Here is a 15,666-nt window from a genome sequence, read left to right as displayed (position 1 = left end):
TCAGGGATGTCAGCACACCGCGGTGGAACGGGAGAGTCGGCGATACTTCCTGCTCGGCTTCTCCGGCTCGGAGGCTGCCTTACCTCGAGGCACGGACGCCGAAGAAGTTCCATCCTTGAGGGTGCTGTCGTCAAGGTCGTGATCACGATGGACGGTCCGTGGGAACATATAAGGGCGTTGAGCCTCCCTCATCCATCCCCGAGAGGATCTGTCCGCCAGCCTCCAAGACATCACTTCGTTGAGAGCAAGATCTCTCGCTCACTACCCGGTCTTCATCGAATCCCGCACATCCTTGACGGGGAACCTACTCTTTACCATGAGGAAGTCAGTCCTTTCCTTCCTTGCCACGGTTGCTGGCTCGGCTGCCTTGTCCATCCCGACCAGCCCAGACGCCCTGCTCCAACCTCGCCAGTCATCTTCGTGTGAAAACACCCCTAAGTCACGCAACTGCTGGGGTGACTATTCCACCGACACCAACTACTATGAGACAACGCCGGAGACCGGAAAGACTGTGGAGAAATGGCTCTCGGTCGAGGAAGGGCCCTGTGCCCCTGATGGATACCAACGGACGTGCATGACCTTCAACGGCACCATCCCCGGCCCGACCATCATCGCCGACTGGGGCGACAACCTCGTCATCCACGTCACAAACAACATGTCCAACAACGGAACCAGCGTCCACTGGCACGGGCTCCGGCAGCTGAACAACAGCATCAACGACGGCGTCCCCGGCGTCTCGCAGTGCGGCATTGCCCCGGGCGAGACTCAGACATACCGCATGCGCGTCACCCAGTACGGCTCGACCTGGTACCACAGCCACTTCAGTCTGCAGTACGCCGAGGGCCTCTTCGGCGGCATGGTCCTGCGCGGCCCCACCACGGACCACTACGACGAGGACCTGGGTGTCCTATTCCTGCAGGACTGGTCACACAAGGAGGCCTTCGCGCTGTGGGACGTTGCCAGAACGGGCAACCCCGTCTTCATGGAGACTGGCCTCATAAACGGCACCAACTCGTTCGACTGCAGCACGTCGACGGACCCCAACTGCAAGGGTACGGGGAAGAAATTCGAGACCGTCTTTGAGAAGGATAAGAAATACCTTCTCCGACTCATCAACTCGGGTACCGACGCCGCCTTCCAGTTCAGCATCGACGGGCACAGCCTGAGGGTCGTTGCGCACGACCTCGTGCCCATCGTCCCTTACACGACGGACAACGTCCAGCTCACCATCGGGCAGCGCTATGATGTGATTGTCGAGGCCAACGCCGAACCCGGCGACTACTGGATCCGCGGCGGCTGGATCACCGATTGCCTCACGAACTACAACGCGTTAAACATCACGGGCATTGTCCGGTACGACGCGACCAGCACCTCGGATCCCACTTCGTCCAGCACCGTGACGACCTCCCACAGCTGCCTCGGTGAACCGCTCGAGAACACGGAGCCATACCTGAAGCTTAACGTGGCCAATCTCGACGGCGGAGTCGTGCTCGAAGACTTGTCCTTCGGCTTCAACCGGACCGGAGACGTCAACTACTTCCAATGGACCGTCAACACCAGCAGCCTGCGGCTCGACTGGGGGAACCCGACATTGAAGCAGGTGTTCGAGGGGAAAAGCATCTTCCCTACCGAATATAATGTCGTGAGCGTCAATGTGAGTTCCTTTCGTTTTTGCCCCTCCCTCTCCATCTCTGTCAATGCCAGATACCCGAGATGGTTACTGACCAAGCCATTTCCGCACAGGCTAGCGGCACCGACCCGGAATGGGCCGTCCTCGTCATCCAGGACCTGAGCAATATTCCGTAAGTCGACAAATCTACCTACCTTACCCTACCCCCTTCATCACTCTCCCTCCCCTGCTCCATTCTCCAACAACCCACTAACATGTGTGAAACTCACCAACAGCCTCGCTCACCCAATCCACATGCACGGCCACGACTTCTGGGTGGTGGGCATGGGCCTGGGCACCTTCTCCGGCGACACGAGCGCCCTCAACACGACGAACCCGTCGCGCCGCGACACCAGCACCCTGCCCGCCGGCGGCTACCTCGCCCTCGCCTTCCAGCTCGACAACCCGGGCGCCTGGCTCACCCACTGCCACATCGCCTGGCACGCCAGCCAGGGGCTCTCGCTCGAGCTGGTCGAGAACCAGGCCCAGATCGTGGCGGATCCGACGGACCGGGGCGTGTTTGATGATATCTGCAAGTCGTGGTCCATGTTCAAGCCTGTCTATGAGCAGGATGATTCCGGGATTTGATTTGGGGGTTGAGTGGATGACGACGGAAAATGACGGTTTTGGATCAAATTTTGGGTTGTCCGGCAGGGTAGAAGGTTATCCCTTTTGGTTTTGATATACTTATTGTATTGTACATGTAAAGTTGGTTTCCTATGGGTGTATTGTGAAATACCTAACTTGAAGTTCCTCATAACAATCGTCTGACGCTGAGTTTCTTGTCAGCGAGGGGTCAGCGAGTTCTTCCCAAGGTACCTGATTGTAACGGAGCCCACTGCTTTACTCCAAATTGTCGGGATATCCAGGTTCACAATTGCTGAATTGCATTGTGCATAAACTCCAATTGTTGAATCCAAGCTTGAATAAAGGAGAGGGGGGCAGTGCTGCTGTTGGCCTGTTGCCTGTTGTTCCGCACTGACCGGGCTATGGAAATCAATGAAGAGCTGCAGAATGGAAGATGCGAAATGGTGAGAGACATCAAGGATGAAATCCTTTGCACTGCTTCAAGAAGCTCCGGCTGGTCAGGGGTCCTTTGCTCTCCTGACCGTCGAGGGTCGCACGTTCGCACCTTCCTGCCGGCCGGCCCGGCCCTGGTGGTGGGGCTTGTCTCGGGAAGGAAGCTTATCGCCGGAAACCTCCGAGGCTCCGACAAGCTTGGCATGACTCGGTTTCTGACCAGGGAGCTTTCCGAATTCCGATTGACCGTGAAGCTTTCTCAACAAGCCCACAACGGCGGAAACCATCCAACATCCTCGATGGGTCGGATCTCGACGACCGAGCTCAGCAGATACCTGCTGACTGGCCAATTGAGCCGTCGGGGTTGTTTGCACGCACAATTTCCGCGGATTTCGGCCAGCGCGGCCTTCGGCTCGAGTCCTCAACGCCGACACTTCGCGAGCCAAGTCGAAACGACGACACCGCGCCCCTCCAACCATGCGACCACCGTGCCCACCACACCAGTCACTCCCCTCCGCAAGCAGCTGAAGGAGGAGGCAAAGGCGCTCAAGGCATCTGGCAAGAAGAAGAAGAAGAACGCCGACAACCAGACCGTGCCCGGCTGGGAGCTGACGGTCGGCATCGAGATCCACGCACAGCTCAACACCGCCCGCAAGCTCTTCTCTCCGGCCGCGACGTCATTCAACGACCTCCCCAACAGTCATGTCGCGCTCTTCGACCTGGCCATGCCGGGATCGCAGCCGCTCTTCCAGCCCGAGACGCTGATCCCCGCCGTGCGCGCCGCGCTCGCCCTGGGCTGCGCCGTCCAGCCCGTCAGCCGCTTCGACCGCAAGCACTACTTCCACTGGGACCAGCCGGCGGGCTACCAGATCACGCAGTACTACCACCCGTTTGCGCGCGACGGCCGCGTCGTGCTGCACGCGCGCGACGGCATCGCGGCCGAGGACGGCGACCGCGTCGAGATCGGCATCCGCCAGGTGCAGATGGAGCAGGACACGGCCAAGACGACGGCGCAGCCCGGTGAGGTGCAGTGGTTGGACTTCAACCGCGTCGGCCTGCCGCTCATCGAGATCATCACGCTGCCGCAGATCCGGCACCCGGCTACGGCGGCCGCGCTCGTGCGCAAGGTGCAGATGCTGCTCGGGGCTGTGGATGCCTGTGTGCTTGGCATGGAGGCCGGCGGCTTACGCGCCGATGTCAACGTGTCGGTGCGCAGGGCTGAGGATGTTGCGGCGGGGAAACCCCTAGGCACGCGTACCGAGATCAAGAATCTAAGCAGCTTCAAGGCGGTCGAGGACGCCATCATTGCCGAGCGGGACAGGCAGATTGCAGTGTTGGAGGCAGGGGGTGTTGTCGAGGGCGAAACGCGCGGCTGGTCGCTTGGCAGCACTGAGACGCGCCGTCTGCGCGGGAAGGAGGGCGAGGTCGACTACCGGTACATGCCCGACCCGGACCTGGGGCCGGTTGTGATCGGGGAAGACCTAGTTAGCCATCTGGCATCTTCAATGGGCGTCTTGCCTGATACGGAGATTGATGAATTGGTGGCGAGGTATGGCTTAAGCTCCAAGGATGCCATGTCACTCATGATGCTGGACAATGGGGCGCGCATTCAGTATTTCTACAACGTCCTCGATGCGCTGGAGGAGCGACTCGGTCTGGGTGGTGACACTGAGTCTGACCAGCGGCACGCCTTGCTCGCCGCCAACTGGTGCCTGCATGAGTTGGGGAAGCTCACCGAGCTGTCTTCCGACCTCGGCATGACCCCCGACGGCGAGTGCCATGTCCCGTCGACGGACTTGGCCGCCATACTCTGCCACCTTCATCGCAAGGAGGTAACGGCCAAGGTTGCCAAGGAGCTCCTGTGGAGCGTTTTCCGCGGCGAAGTGACCACCGGCGGCGTTACGCAAGCAATCGAGGCTGGCAATTTGTGGTTCAAGGAACTGTCCGAGCAGGAATACGCGGAGCTTGCCGACAAGGTTGTCGACGGAGAGGACAAGGTTGTGCGCGAATTCTTACGCTTCAAACAGGGCAAGCTCAAGGCCTACCCACAGGGCAAACTCATGTTCCTCGTGGGCAAGATGATGCGCGCTGGGCCGGAGGAGCGGATGGATCCCGCCTCGGCAGAGAGAGTCATGAAGGACAGGATGGAGGGCGTTTATCTCCCGGCATTGGACGGGAATGAGTAGGAGTAGCTACCTTAGCCGTCGTGCTTTGATGGTGGCACGCTATCACAAGGTGGCTGAGCCGCCGTGCCGTTGTCGTTGTGCACGCGCCTCATGTGGCCCCTCAGCTTCCATTGCCGCGGGAAACCATTCCCAGGAGTAGAGCGTTCACAGCCCTCATATGTGCACAGGTAAGGCTTCTCACCGTGGCCGTGCATGGCGTGTGCCTCTAGCTCATGTCGGAGAAGGGAGGCAGTAGAACGGAACCGGTCGTTTTGGCAACCCTCAACCTTGCAGCGGTAAGGCTTGAGGTGGGAGTCCACAAGCTTGCTGCACATTAGGTGGTGTTCGTTAGTGGGACCAACTCTAGGAGCGTAAGGGAACAATCGGGTCTTACTCGTAGTTGCACTTGAGCTTCTCGGGCTTATGGTTACAGCTCGCCTCTCCCTCCCATGGGCAGTGGAACAGGCCGTCGGCTTGGGGAAACGCGTGCTTATAGAGAAAATGGTCCCTCGCAGACTCACCAGTCTCAGTCCAGCTGGAGGCAGGGTGGGTACGGTGCAGAACCATCTTCTCCCATCGCGTCCTTCTCCTTCCAGATGTGTTCCGCGGCTTTAATTCCCGCGAGAAGCTCTGTGGCCTGCTTCATCCAGTCGATTTGTCTCTCTTGAGCCTCCTTCAATTCCCTCAACGCGGCATCAATCGTCACCTTCTCGGGGACCTCGAGTTGGCCGTCGAGATGGGTCTTCCGCCGACCCGTCAGCTCTTCCTCCTCCATTCCCTCCCTCTCTCTGTAAATTCGCTTCACCTCTACAATATAGCCGTCAGGTACAGAGGAGGCATCTTCATGGCCGCCAGTTGGATGCTCTCCGCTTTCGGGACTAACAATTTGCGATCGGGAATGGGCGTCGGCCTGGTCTTCAAGAATGGAATCGGTATCCTGGTGATCCCCACTGTCCTCTTCGTCGCCATCCACTTCGCCCTCTGTATCCAGTGAAGGCAGGGCAAAAAGAGAGAGCTGCTCCTGATGCCGACCCACGTGGCACTGATACTGTGGAATGGAATTCAAGTCTTCACGACACAGGGGACATGGCATTCCCTTGGAGATATCGAGCGCCTGTTCGCAGAGCTTCACCAAGGCATCCAGCTCTCCAGGAGACCGTTTGCTTGGATGAGACGCCTCCAAGTGGCTCTTGCAGTCCGCGAATGAAGAAAGCTTTGACTGGCACAGAAGGCATCTGTAGGTCTTCCAGTGGTTTTGCTTGACGTGCTCAATCCACTCGTGACGACGGAAGTACTCCCGTTCAGGGGTCATACAATCGTTTTCTAGACACACATCTTCAGATGCAAATGGTGAGCAGATATCTTTTAGGCAACACATTTCTGATCATCGGGAGGTTACTTACATGGCTGAAGGTCACCATAAACATGCTTCCTTTTTTTCACTGGTTAGCAGTCGATATTGCTATACTGAATGCGCCGACTTACTTCCACGCCCTTCTGTCCCTGACTTCAATGATCATGTGGCAGAGAGGGCACTCGAAGGGGCCGGCATACGCTTCCTTGGGCAGCGGGGGGATGGTGAGTCGATCCGAGCTGGCCATAGACGTGGCGTATGAAGTCTGCGACATGCCGGCATCGGAGCCATCGTCTCGGAGAACCGAGGTATCCGTATTGCGGCCTTCTTTCAGGTGGCTGGGTATCGAAGACGCAATTGTCTCATCCTCCAAACCATTCCCCTCATCCAGCTCCTGATCAAGTCCGCGCGATAGCTTTTGGTGGTGGGATTGCCGGTATCTCAAATACTGTCGTCTCCGGCTGATTGCTTTCCCAAGGCGTTCTTCAAGCCATGGTTCGATCTCGCTGAATTTGGAGCGGACATGCTGCACATCATAAGGCTCGAAGTAAGAGGCATCTGTGTCCTTTGCCTGGATGTAACGATCGTGTGGTGCTGGGTTCCGTATGGTTACGGTGAGGCGAAGGAGACAGTTGATCACGTCCGCCATGTCGGCAGCGATCTGACCAAGCTCTGTGTCGGGAGCCTCGTCGTCGGAATCGCTGCCGACATAACCATCCTCACCCGAATCACGTTGATCCCAAGGCGTTTCCTCCCCTTTGGCGATGGCTGAGGCGTCCTCGATTAGTTGGATAAGGTCCCGCACAAGATCGAGGACCTGGCTCTTGATGTGTGAAGCGTCCCGAAGCCGGTAGTCCAGCGAGCTCATTCCGGTCCTGTGAGCTCCGATATTCCCAGCCCATACTTTGAACCGGGACCGCTCGTCCATCATCTGAAGCACAACCCCCGGGTCCGGGAAGTCCAAATCGTCGCCGTCTGGAGGTTCCAGCAGGGCCCGGAAAAGGGTGAGACACCGGGCGACATGGCCAGCGATGCTGTCCGTCATGGCGCGCACTTATGCAAGATCCAGTCTGAATGATATTTTGCTTTTCTGAGGGGTCTCAGAGGGGAGGATGGCTCATGTTAGGATGATGCTGACTTCGCTTACAAGTTACCAGTGCCGAGCGGGGGGAGGTACAGAGCACGAAGCATGCACGAACGGGGCTCAACTGCTACGCCATCGTCGGGGCTCGCCATTGGCTTTCAGGTCCGGTCTGGCGGCAAATTCGCTCGCCTGCGTAACTCCCCCGTCTCCAACTCCGCCCCTCAGGCGAGCTCGTCCTCCCACGAGGCCACCACGGTCCACAGCATTGCGACCGGACGCAACGATGTCGGGCTTCGAGGTCGCTGGCATCGTGCTCGGCTCAATCCCGCTCGTCATCTCGGCGCTCGAGCATTACGGCGAAGGCCTCTCGACAATTCAGCGATGGCGGAAGTACAAGCGGGAGCTACAGAGCCTTGTCCGCAACCTGCAAACAGAGCGCGTGAAGCTGCAAAACGTCTGCGAGAAGCTCCTGGTGGGGATTGTCCCGCCTTCGGATATCGAAGCCATGATCGACGATCCTCTCGGAGGTCTCTGGCGCCAGGACGCCGTCCAAAAAAGGATCCAATTTCGCCTCTGGAAGTCTTACGACGTGTTCGAGGCCACCATCAGCGATATCAAGGTCGCCATTGACGAAATCAAGGCAGAAATCGACTTATAAAGAGATGGCAATGTCTCGGAGCTAAGGCGGGGCATATTCACTCTAAAACGCTCACGCTACGACGACCAGCTCTCCACGATCCGGAACGGCGTGTCGAATCTGGAGAACCTTACAGACCGAAATATCGAACTTGAGCCGGAGCGTCGAGTACGGTCTCAAACAAAACTGTTTACAGTATTGCGGGACATGGCTACCAGTTTCCACCGGGCATTACGGAGTGGCTTTCGGTGTTCCTGTAAACATGATGTGGGCTTGGGGCTGCAGAGACGCTCGGCCGACATCTGCCCGACAGACGACAGCGACAAGATCATGAAGGACCTCTGCTTTCGGCTAGCCATCTCCTTCGTGCCGAAAGCACACCTCGGCGAAGCAAGCCCAGAAGAAATCTCAACTTGGCAAGAGGTCCTCATCAGAGCAGCATGGGAACCTGCTTCTCGGACTCTCAGTCCGAGCTGTACGACGAAATCAACCCCGGCTCAAACCAGGGTGAAGGCAAGGAAGGCTGTATCTTTCGGCTTTTCTCAGTCAACCACATTGACCTCATCCACCAGCACGACCACTACTACCATAGTCACGCAAACAAACACAGAGCTACAGACGCTGCTTCCTAAGCTGACTCTCAGCATCGCCAGTGGCGTCGCATTCTCAAACGCCGGGGATAATACCCTGGACGATCTATGCGAAAAGCTCCGCCAGTCCCAGAAACAAGCAGCAACGGACACTTACGGAATTCTCATCGACCAACTCCCACAGTCCTCTACTAGTACTAGTACTAGGCGGTATTCCATCCACCCGGCCCCCGACTCCAATGACTCGCACTCCTCCTGGTCTCTGGTATCCTTACGAGAGATCCTGGAACACAAGGCTCTTTTCCCTCCCTTATCATACAGAGACCGTCTCCGACTGGCTGTGACCATCTCTTCGAGCGTCCTGCAACTCCACGGCACCCCCTGGCTGCCCACCATCCTGACGAGCCGCCATATCTATTTCATCCGGAAGCCTGATAGCCCAACAATGTACTGGTATCCCATTCTGCTGAAACAGCATCATCCTCCTCTGGAAGGGAAAGACCAGCTTGAGCCGGTCAGCGATTGCGGAGGTACAACTACTGGTAGTAGTATCATGGCCAAGCGCAACCCGACGCTCCTGTCGCTCGGCTGCGTGCTGATAGAGGTCATCTTGGGAAGGACGCTCGATCAATCTCGTGGTGGTGGCTCTCCGAACCGACAAGATGTGGGCGTAGATCTCATGTCCGATTATGTCGCCGCGCAGAGCCTGATGGATGAGGTCCGCATGAAAAGCCTGAACTACGAGGCGGCCGTGGCGAGATGTGTGGATGATGGGAAGCTCCACAGGCATGACCGCGGGCTGGAAGATGTGGATTTGTGTCAGGATGTGTATTCGCGGGTTGTGGCGTTGTTGGAGAAAGATCTGGAGACCTCGTGAACCGAGGAAACGAATGTTCTAGGTAGGGCTTCGCATGTCAGCAGGATGAGGATGGTGTCATCAAAAGGCAGTCTCTCGTCATGGCTGATGGAGGGAGTTGCGAGGACTTCCGTTTATACCCTCCTGTAAGGATTGTGTGTTTGCTAAGATTATTAAGATAATGAGGTTATGCTGGATTGCAGACCTCTCTGCCAGGTATCCTACCGTACCTTATATCTCATGAAGCGATATTACTATGGATATTGGATACGGGGTTAACAGGTCGACGGGGGTTACTTGTTCTAGCTCTCAGTATTGGCTTTTGAACAGCCAAGACTTACCACTTGACGCTCTCACGGTCTCACCATTGTAATGATGCTCAACGATGCTAAACGGTAATGATGTATTGTATAGCAGGCACTAGTAGTACCTGAATGGACTGCGTGTGATGTCTTTCCTAGGGTCATATTTTCTTCTTGTCTAACCTCTCCTATAACGACCGAGAGCTGTGGGCGATAGAGCATCCGGTCATTTTAGGTATTGTACCTACCTACTTAGGTGAGTAAGCACACTGCTATGAGCCTGATGGATGAAATGCCTAATTTAAAAAGCTTGAACTACAAGACGACCATTGCGCGGTGTGTGGATGGGAAGCTCCATGGGCATAGCGATGGGCTAGAAGCTGTTGGTTTGTATCAGGATCTGGATCTGGTAGTTAGAGGTCAAGGCATTGTTAGAGAAGGACCTGGAGAACTCGTCAAGCGGAAGGAACTGAGAAATAATCCAGGAGAAATAGGAGATCGGTACATGCCGGCCCAACAGAATGCGAATGGGCGTGTAGTCACGAAGGGTCTCATACTAGCCGGTTCGGTAATTGGTAGTGCCCAACCCCACCTCTGTGGCGTCCTGTGTGGGTTTCCGTGTTTCGTCTGATCACTAACATTGGCATGTTGTATTGTACAGCCCCGAAAGGAAATCTCCCGCCGGTTGAATTTGAGCCTCCACCTTAAGTAGGTAGTTACTATTGGAATAGGATGCTTCCAAGCTTGATACGCCACATAAGCCTGGAAGATGCCCACAGCCCAGGAGAGGAACCCCAGCAGCACGGCAACCAGGATCCCGATCATGGTTCCCATCATGACATGCCGGGCGCCGCTTCGCAGTGCGAGCTGTCGTTCCAACCATCCGCGAGGCCGGGGGTTCTGAAGTTCGTGATGGAGTGCCGCCAGCCGCTCGGTCAGATGCACGGAGGAGATGTGCTCCTCCCCTTGGTTCCTGATGGACCCAAACTCGAAATTCAGGATACCCGGGTCCTTTAACCCGGAGTTGACATAGGCTGTCAACAGCTGGCGAGATCTCTTCTTCGTGAACGGGAACAGAATTGCCTGTAGCTAGTCGAGGCTACCGCCACGGTTGACGGTTTGCATCTTGAGCTCCTGCGGATGTCGGAACCAATCTCGGAGTCACGCGCTGATGGCGGTATATCCGAGCACTGTGGCCAATAAATGATTCAAAACACCTCATCGGACTCTGGGTACGCATCTCTCCAACCTACCCCACGGCAATCCCCGGGGGGCGAGGTACTTCTCTGAGGTCAAGAGGCTCATTCTGAGGTCGTGTTACCTGAGGGCTGTTACCTGTATTAGCGTTCCGCAGCGTGATTGGGAGAGGATACAAGAATCCGCTGGTTTAGAAGCAGCAGACCTTTGCAGAGGTTGTCCCTCGTTTGGTCTTGTTGGCCAATGTCATAAGGATTTGTCGATCTGTTCTGTCACTGCCCAAAAGAGGTTGGATTTCATGCCCCCACGGGTATTTACCGAGCCTAAACTCACTCTTGGCTACCATCTCCATATATGGCGATATTAACGTGAGGGGGCAGCAATACCACATGGACGGGAAAAAATGTACGTGTAAATTGCAACCAGATAACGCAACCATCGACACCACTCCTAAACACCTATAAATACTTCCACGTGGCAAATTCCCACCCTACACGCCTTATGTATTGACTAGAGCTTCCTTCGTTGTTCGGCCGCAGCAGACCTCACCATAAGATGCAGCTATCCATCGGCATCCTCTCGTGCCTCGTGGCCGTGACACTAGCCGCTCCAGCAGTCGACTACGGTCCGTGTGACTACAATGGCAATGACAACTGCAAAGAGATCATGGACAACACGGCCTGCTTCCTGAACCCCAAGGGAGCCGACGAAATCTTCAAGTGCATCTCAGGCGGTCGAGACGGGGTATGTTCCAGCCCTTTCGACACCCACCCCCTAATGATAATACAAATCTGTACCGGTGCAAAATGCTCACCCCTGTGCAATAGGTGTGCGCATGCTACGGATGTCTCGGCTACACGCCCGTCGGCGAGGTCATCTCGAAGTCGAGTGCTTGCGCGTAAGTTGAGAATCAGAAGTGGAGAGAACGATGTTGGCAGTGAGGAGGGAGAGAGAGAGCGGCTGAGCAGATCACTGATTCGGGTTGCACACAGGGGCTTTCCCACATCCTCTCCGCTGAAGCTCGGCGAAACGCCTACTATCACGCCGGCGCCGACTCCGACTCCCGAACCTAAATACTATTAAGACTGAACTGGGGGTGAGAGGGGTGTGCCGTTATCCTGCTGGCTTACAAGGCGGCTATGGGGAGCGGAATACGGCAGTTAACCACACTTCTGTGCCACTCTTTCGAATGGGCCGCAACTGATGGACTTGGCTGTGACCCAGTTCTGCACAGAAGTTTGGAAATCTACAGAGATTGACACTTAGAAAGGGAGCACAACGGTCCTTAGCCCTAAACAAAGAAATAATAGACACCGTCTGGTACCCCCTACTTACTATCTGTTTCAGCGTTACCAATGTCTCCCAACCGACAAATAAATACAGCTAACAAACGTCCCTCTCCCACTCGGCAACAACATCCTCCCAGGCCACGACCCTCGCCCCCTTCCGCTTCAGCCGTTCCTCCACCTCCCTCTCAATCTCCACCGCAGTCTTACTCACACTCCCATCCGGCCCCTGAGGAACATCATCATAAGTCGAGTGCGCCCCGCTCAGAAGCGTGACGCCAAACCCAGCAGCGAGCGCACCCGCACACGTCGCTTCGACACAGCACTCGCTCTGGATGCCGAAGGCCACGATCTGTTGGATGCCGTGTTGTTCCTTGAGCTCGGAGGCGAGGGACGGGTTGGATTGGAATGTGTCCCCTGAAAATATAAATACCATCATGCATCATCAGCATCGGTCCTCAAGGGTCAAGGGTACCGCAGTCTTGGAGGTGTATGTCCCAACTATAGGAGTTGAAGACACAAAATCTGAGACGATGAGGGAAGCTTACGCGTGTATTTGCCAACGAGGCGCTCATAGTACGGTGCGTCCGCTCGTGGCTCAAACACCAGCTTCCAGGCCTCACTGCCTCGGACGAGCGGGCCGTCCTCGGGCCTCTCTTCGTGCTGTACGAAGACGATCAGGGCTGGGGGCGGGACATCCGTGTGGTGGGTGGATGATGGACTGTTCTTGTCCAAGCGTGCTCGGGCAACGGAGAGGATCTTGGTGCCCGCTGTTCTGATGCGGTCTGCGTGAGGGATTCGAGTCTTGGGATCTGTCGTGAGATCGTTTTGGATGTCGATTACAAAGAGGGCGGTTTTGGTTGTCATTTTGTATTTTTGGGATAGAGGGTAGTCCTGGTCTCTGGCGGGTTCGATGAAAAGCTTCTCAGAACTCTTGATGTTCAGGAAAAGATGCCAGTACCCCAGAGGGTAGGTACGGACACTCCGCGGATGTTGTGAGTCACTTCACGCCTAGTCGGTGTATCCCCACAATCATTATATCTACCTCAACCAAAACAAGCAGCCTAGTGTCTCCTTCAGTCAACTTCGTGGCACTTTGTCACAACACGCCTGTCACAAACCTGCCGCTCTGGAAAGAGCTAACAACGGGAATTCTGATGGATTAGTAAGGGAAGACAGCATTTCTTTCATGACGGCATTGCAAGACAAGAACACACCCCCACCAGGGCCACCACCCCTCCCCTCCTCCCCATCAAGCTGCTCCTCTCAACAAACAAAACCTCTCAGACAACAGGTGCCCGCCTCTCAATGGTAAGCCACATATCCTCAAAGTACATTACCCCCCCTTTGACTCGAAACCTTGCCGGCCGCTGCTTATCCACGACCTCGACCCGAAAGGTCCTCAGAAAATGCAGCGGCGCCTTAAACAGCTCCATGTACGCCATGTCTTTGCCCAGACACACGCGCGTGCCGTAGCCAAACGCGAAGTTGTACCGTGCATACTCGGCCGCCACCACCCCCGCCTTCTTGTCGTTGCCGTTGCCGTTGCCGTTGCCGTTGCCGTTGCCGTTGTCGTTACTGCTAGTAGTAGTATCGTTGAGCCAGCGCTCCGGGCGGAACACGTCGGCGTCGGCGCCGTAGACGCGCCTGTCGCGGTGCACCAGCCACGGGTTGCACGTCAGCTCGGTGCCCGGCGGGACGTGGTAGTGCCGCTGCCCGTTGTCGTTGTCGTCGTCGTGGAGCACCAGCCCGTTTGGGGAGGGCGCTAGCCGCGGGAAGATGCCCGGCGCCGAGGGGGTGAGGCGCAGCGTCTCGCGCACGCAGGCCACGTAGTACGGGCAGTGTGCCAGCACCTGGTCGTATGTGGGTACGGTGCCGGCGGGGGATAGCAGGCCCTGCCGCGTGGCGGCGTCGATCTCGGCGAGTACCCTGTCGTACACGGCTGGGTGCGAGAGGATGTGCAGGATCAGGTTCTGGAAGGCCGTGCCGGTCGTGTCGGCACCTGCGATCATGACGAGGAGAGCCTCCGCTTTGACGAATTCGAGCGGTAGGGGCTTGCCGTTGTCGTCGCGGGCGTCAAGGAAGCTGGAGGGTAGGTTGGCAAGTTTGTTGGCTTTTTGTCTGTTTTATTTTCTTTGTTTATATCATTAATGCAAAGGACAGAGGCTTACGCTTGGAGAAGGTCCATCCGGCCGTTCGTGGAGCCAGCCTCCATGTCTTTGAGCCGCTGCTCTAGCAGGCGGTCCCGGAAGCGCATCAGGGCGCCAATGCCCGACTTCTGCTCCGGGCTGGCCACCAGGTACTTCGCGAGCGGGGTGCGCTTGACCCAGTTGGTGAAGGGATACAGCCGCGCCATGAGCCCGAACGGGAGCAGGCCGACGTGGAATCCCTCGATCAGCCCGCCGACGTCCTCGCCCTTCTCGATGAAGCCAAAGGGCGCGCCGAAGCCGATGGACGAGATCACGTCGTAGGCCATGTACACGGCCCAGGCGGCGAAGTTGAGCTTGTCGCCGGTGCGCGCGAACTGCGTGTCGAGCTTGTCAATCCAGCGCTGGATCTGCTCGTCGATCAGCGGCTCCATCTTCTTCACGCTGGAGAAGCTGTATGGGCCGGCGACAAGCTTGCGGAACCGGGCGTGGACAGCGGCGTCCTGCATGTTGAACACGGACTCGTCCTTCCCGAAGCTGCCCGTAATGTAATGCTGCGACTTGGCGGCGTTGCGGCTGTAGATGACCGGCAGCTTGGTGGCGTCGTTGACCAGCAGCATCGTCGGCGTGATGCGGACAATGGGGCCGTACTTTTCAGTCATCTTCTGCAATGTGGCTACTTCGTCTCCCTTGGCGTTGTGGTATGCGATCCATAATCTGGTGACGCTGCCCCAGAACGGGCCCGGGAACTTCGCAAGCGGGTGAAAGAACCGGTAGTAGACGATCTGGTACACGGCGCTCCAGGCAAGGTAGCTCAGCGCTAATAGCGCGAGGTTCCCGAAACTGAGGAGAGCCATGGAGGACACAACTAGCTGGATGGGACGCACAAGAAACGCAGTTGCCGCGGTTTACCGCTGGGCTTTATATCATCTAGAGTAGAACAGGTAGGTGGAACAGTTTGTACGGGACAGTAAGGATATAATCCAAGCGAGAGGAGACTGAATGCAACCCCCCATCATTGCGAGACAACCCAAAGCAAGAGATGGGGAATTGTCCGCTGCAGATTATGCAGAAGCGGCAAAGCCCACTTACAATCCCACGAGACGTGCGGCACCACGTATGTCTTGTACGACCCTGAGCGTTACAGTCCCGGCACTCCCATCCCACGTCTGGTGGGTTCAGTAACCCTACCGCGGGCCACCGGTTCGCCGATCATTGGCAATGGTTTGCGCCATGGAAAGAGGGAGAGCCCAGCGCGTGCTATACACCCTCGAGACGCCGTGTGTAGACTGCATATGCCGTACCCCCACCAGCCGGCCCGCGTTTCCTAGGTAGCATGTCACCTATCACCTTAAGTCA

At 56.7% G+C, this 15,666-nt stretch overlaps 8 protein-coding genes across 8 annotated transcripts; 4 read left to right on the top strand and 4 right to left on the bottom strand.

Moving 5' to 3' along the window:
• The first annotated feature begins 189 nt into the window (after nt 1–189).
• B0T15DRAFT_262094 (multicopper oxidase-domain-containing protein) lies at nt 190–2,458 on the top strand. Its single transcript, XM_062863351.1, has 3 exons — nt 190–1,654; nt 1,744–1,802; nt 1,906–2,458. Exons 1-3 carry the CDS (start codon nt 317–319, stop codon nt 2,255–2,257), a joined length of 1,749 nt encoding a protein of 582 aa, XP_062718828.1. The 5' UTR covers nt 190–316; the 3' UTR covers nt 2,258–2,458.
• A 530-nt stretch (nt 2,459–2,988) lies between these two features.
• Nucleotides 2,989–4,875, top strand: B0T15DRAFT_495616 (amidotransferase-like protein; the record flags this gene model as incomplete). Its single annotated transcript, XM_062867116.1, has 1 exon — nt 2,989–4,875. The coding sequence occupies one exon, from the start codon at nt 2,989–2,991 to the stop codon at nt 4,873–4,875; it is 1,887 nt and encodes a 628-aa protein (XP_062718827.1).
• A 47-nt stretch (nt 4,876–4,922) lies between these two features.
• Nucleotides 4,923–5,373, bottom strand: B0T15DRAFT_374893 (uncharacterized protein; the record flags this gene model as incomplete). Its single annotated transcript, XM_062864221.1, has 2 exons — nt 4,923–5,181; nt 5,249–5,373. Coding segments are annotated over 2 exons (384 nt in total), but the record flags the coding sequence as incomplete, so codon positions are not given.
• On the bottom strand, nt 4,948–7,510 carry B0T15DRAFT_538931 (uncharacterized protein). Its single transcript, XM_062869707.1, has 3 exons — nt 6,340–7,510; nt 6,258–6,286; nt 4,948–6,189 (listed from the first exon to the last, which is right to left on the bottom strand). The coding sequence occupies exons 1-3, from the start codon at nt 7,251–7,253 to the stop codon at nt 5,381–5,383; spliced, it is 1,752 nt and encodes a 583-aa protein (XP_062718825.1). The 5' UTR covers nt 7,254–7,510; the 3' UTR covers nt 4,948–5,380.
• Nucleotides 7,507–9,791, top strand: B0T15DRAFT_568749 (uncharacterized protein). Its single transcript, XM_062870782.1, has 2 exons — nt 7,507–7,911; nt 7,972–9,791. The coding sequence occupies exons 1-2, from the start codon at nt 7,576–7,578 to the stop codon at nt 9,394–9,396; spliced, it is 1,761 nt and encodes a 586-aa protein (XP_062718824.1). The 5' UTR covers nt 7,507–7,575; the 3' UTR covers nt 9,397–9,791.
• Nucleotides 9,792–11,288: 1,497 nt separating this feature from the next.
• B0T15DRAFT_538927 (uncharacterized protein) lies at nt 11,289–12,202 on the top strand. The gene is made up of 3 exons (XM_062869706.1): nt 11,289–11,618; nt 11,702–11,772; nt 11,867–12,202. The coding sequence occupies exons 1-3, from the start codon at nt 11,430–11,432 to the stop codon at nt 11,955–11,957; spliced, it is 351 nt and encodes a 116-aa protein (XP_062718823.1). The 5' UTR covers nt 11,289–11,429; the 3' UTR covers nt 11,958–12,202.
• Nucleotides 12,203–12,257: 55 nt separating this feature from the next.
• Nucleotides 12,258–13,393, bottom strand: B0T15DRAFT_559724 (Isochorismatase-like protein; the record flags this gene model as incomplete). The annotated part of the gene is made up of 2 exons (XM_062870517.1): nt 12,709–13,393; nt 12,258–12,577 (listed from the first exon to the last, which is right to left on the bottom strand). Exons 1-2 carry the CDS (start codon nt 13,025–13,027, stop codon nt 12,258–12,260), a joined length of 639 nt encoding a protein of 212 aa, XP_062718822.1. The 5' UTR covers nt 13,028–13,393.
• A 50-nt stretch (nt 13,394–13,443) lies between these two features.
• B0T15DRAFT_559722 (flavonoid 3',5'-hydroxylase) lies at nt 13,444–15,538 on the bottom strand (the record flags this gene model as incomplete). Its single annotated transcript, XM_062870516.1, has 2 exons — nt 14,332–15,538; nt 13,444–14,245 (listed from the first exon to the last, which is right to left on the bottom strand). The coding sequence occupies exons 1-2, from the start codon at nt 15,162–15,164 to the stop codon at nt 13,444–13,446; spliced, it is 1,635 nt and encodes a 544-aa protein (XP_062718821.1). The 5' UTR covers nt 15,165–15,538.
• Nucleotides 15,539–15,666: the final 128 nt, after the last annotated feature.

This window comes from Chaetomium strumarium (assembly GCF_033439665.1).
Source record: "Chaetomium strumarium strain CBS 333.67 chromosome Unknown B0T15scaffold_6, whole genome shotgun sequence".
Classification (NCBI taxonomy): domain Eukaryota; kingdom Fungi; phylum Ascomycota; class Sordariomycetes; order Sordariales; family Chaetomiaceae; genus Chaetomium; species Chaetomium strumarium.
Note: the sequence above shows the minus strand (reverse complement) of the source record. Positions and strands in the feature narration are given on the sequence as shown.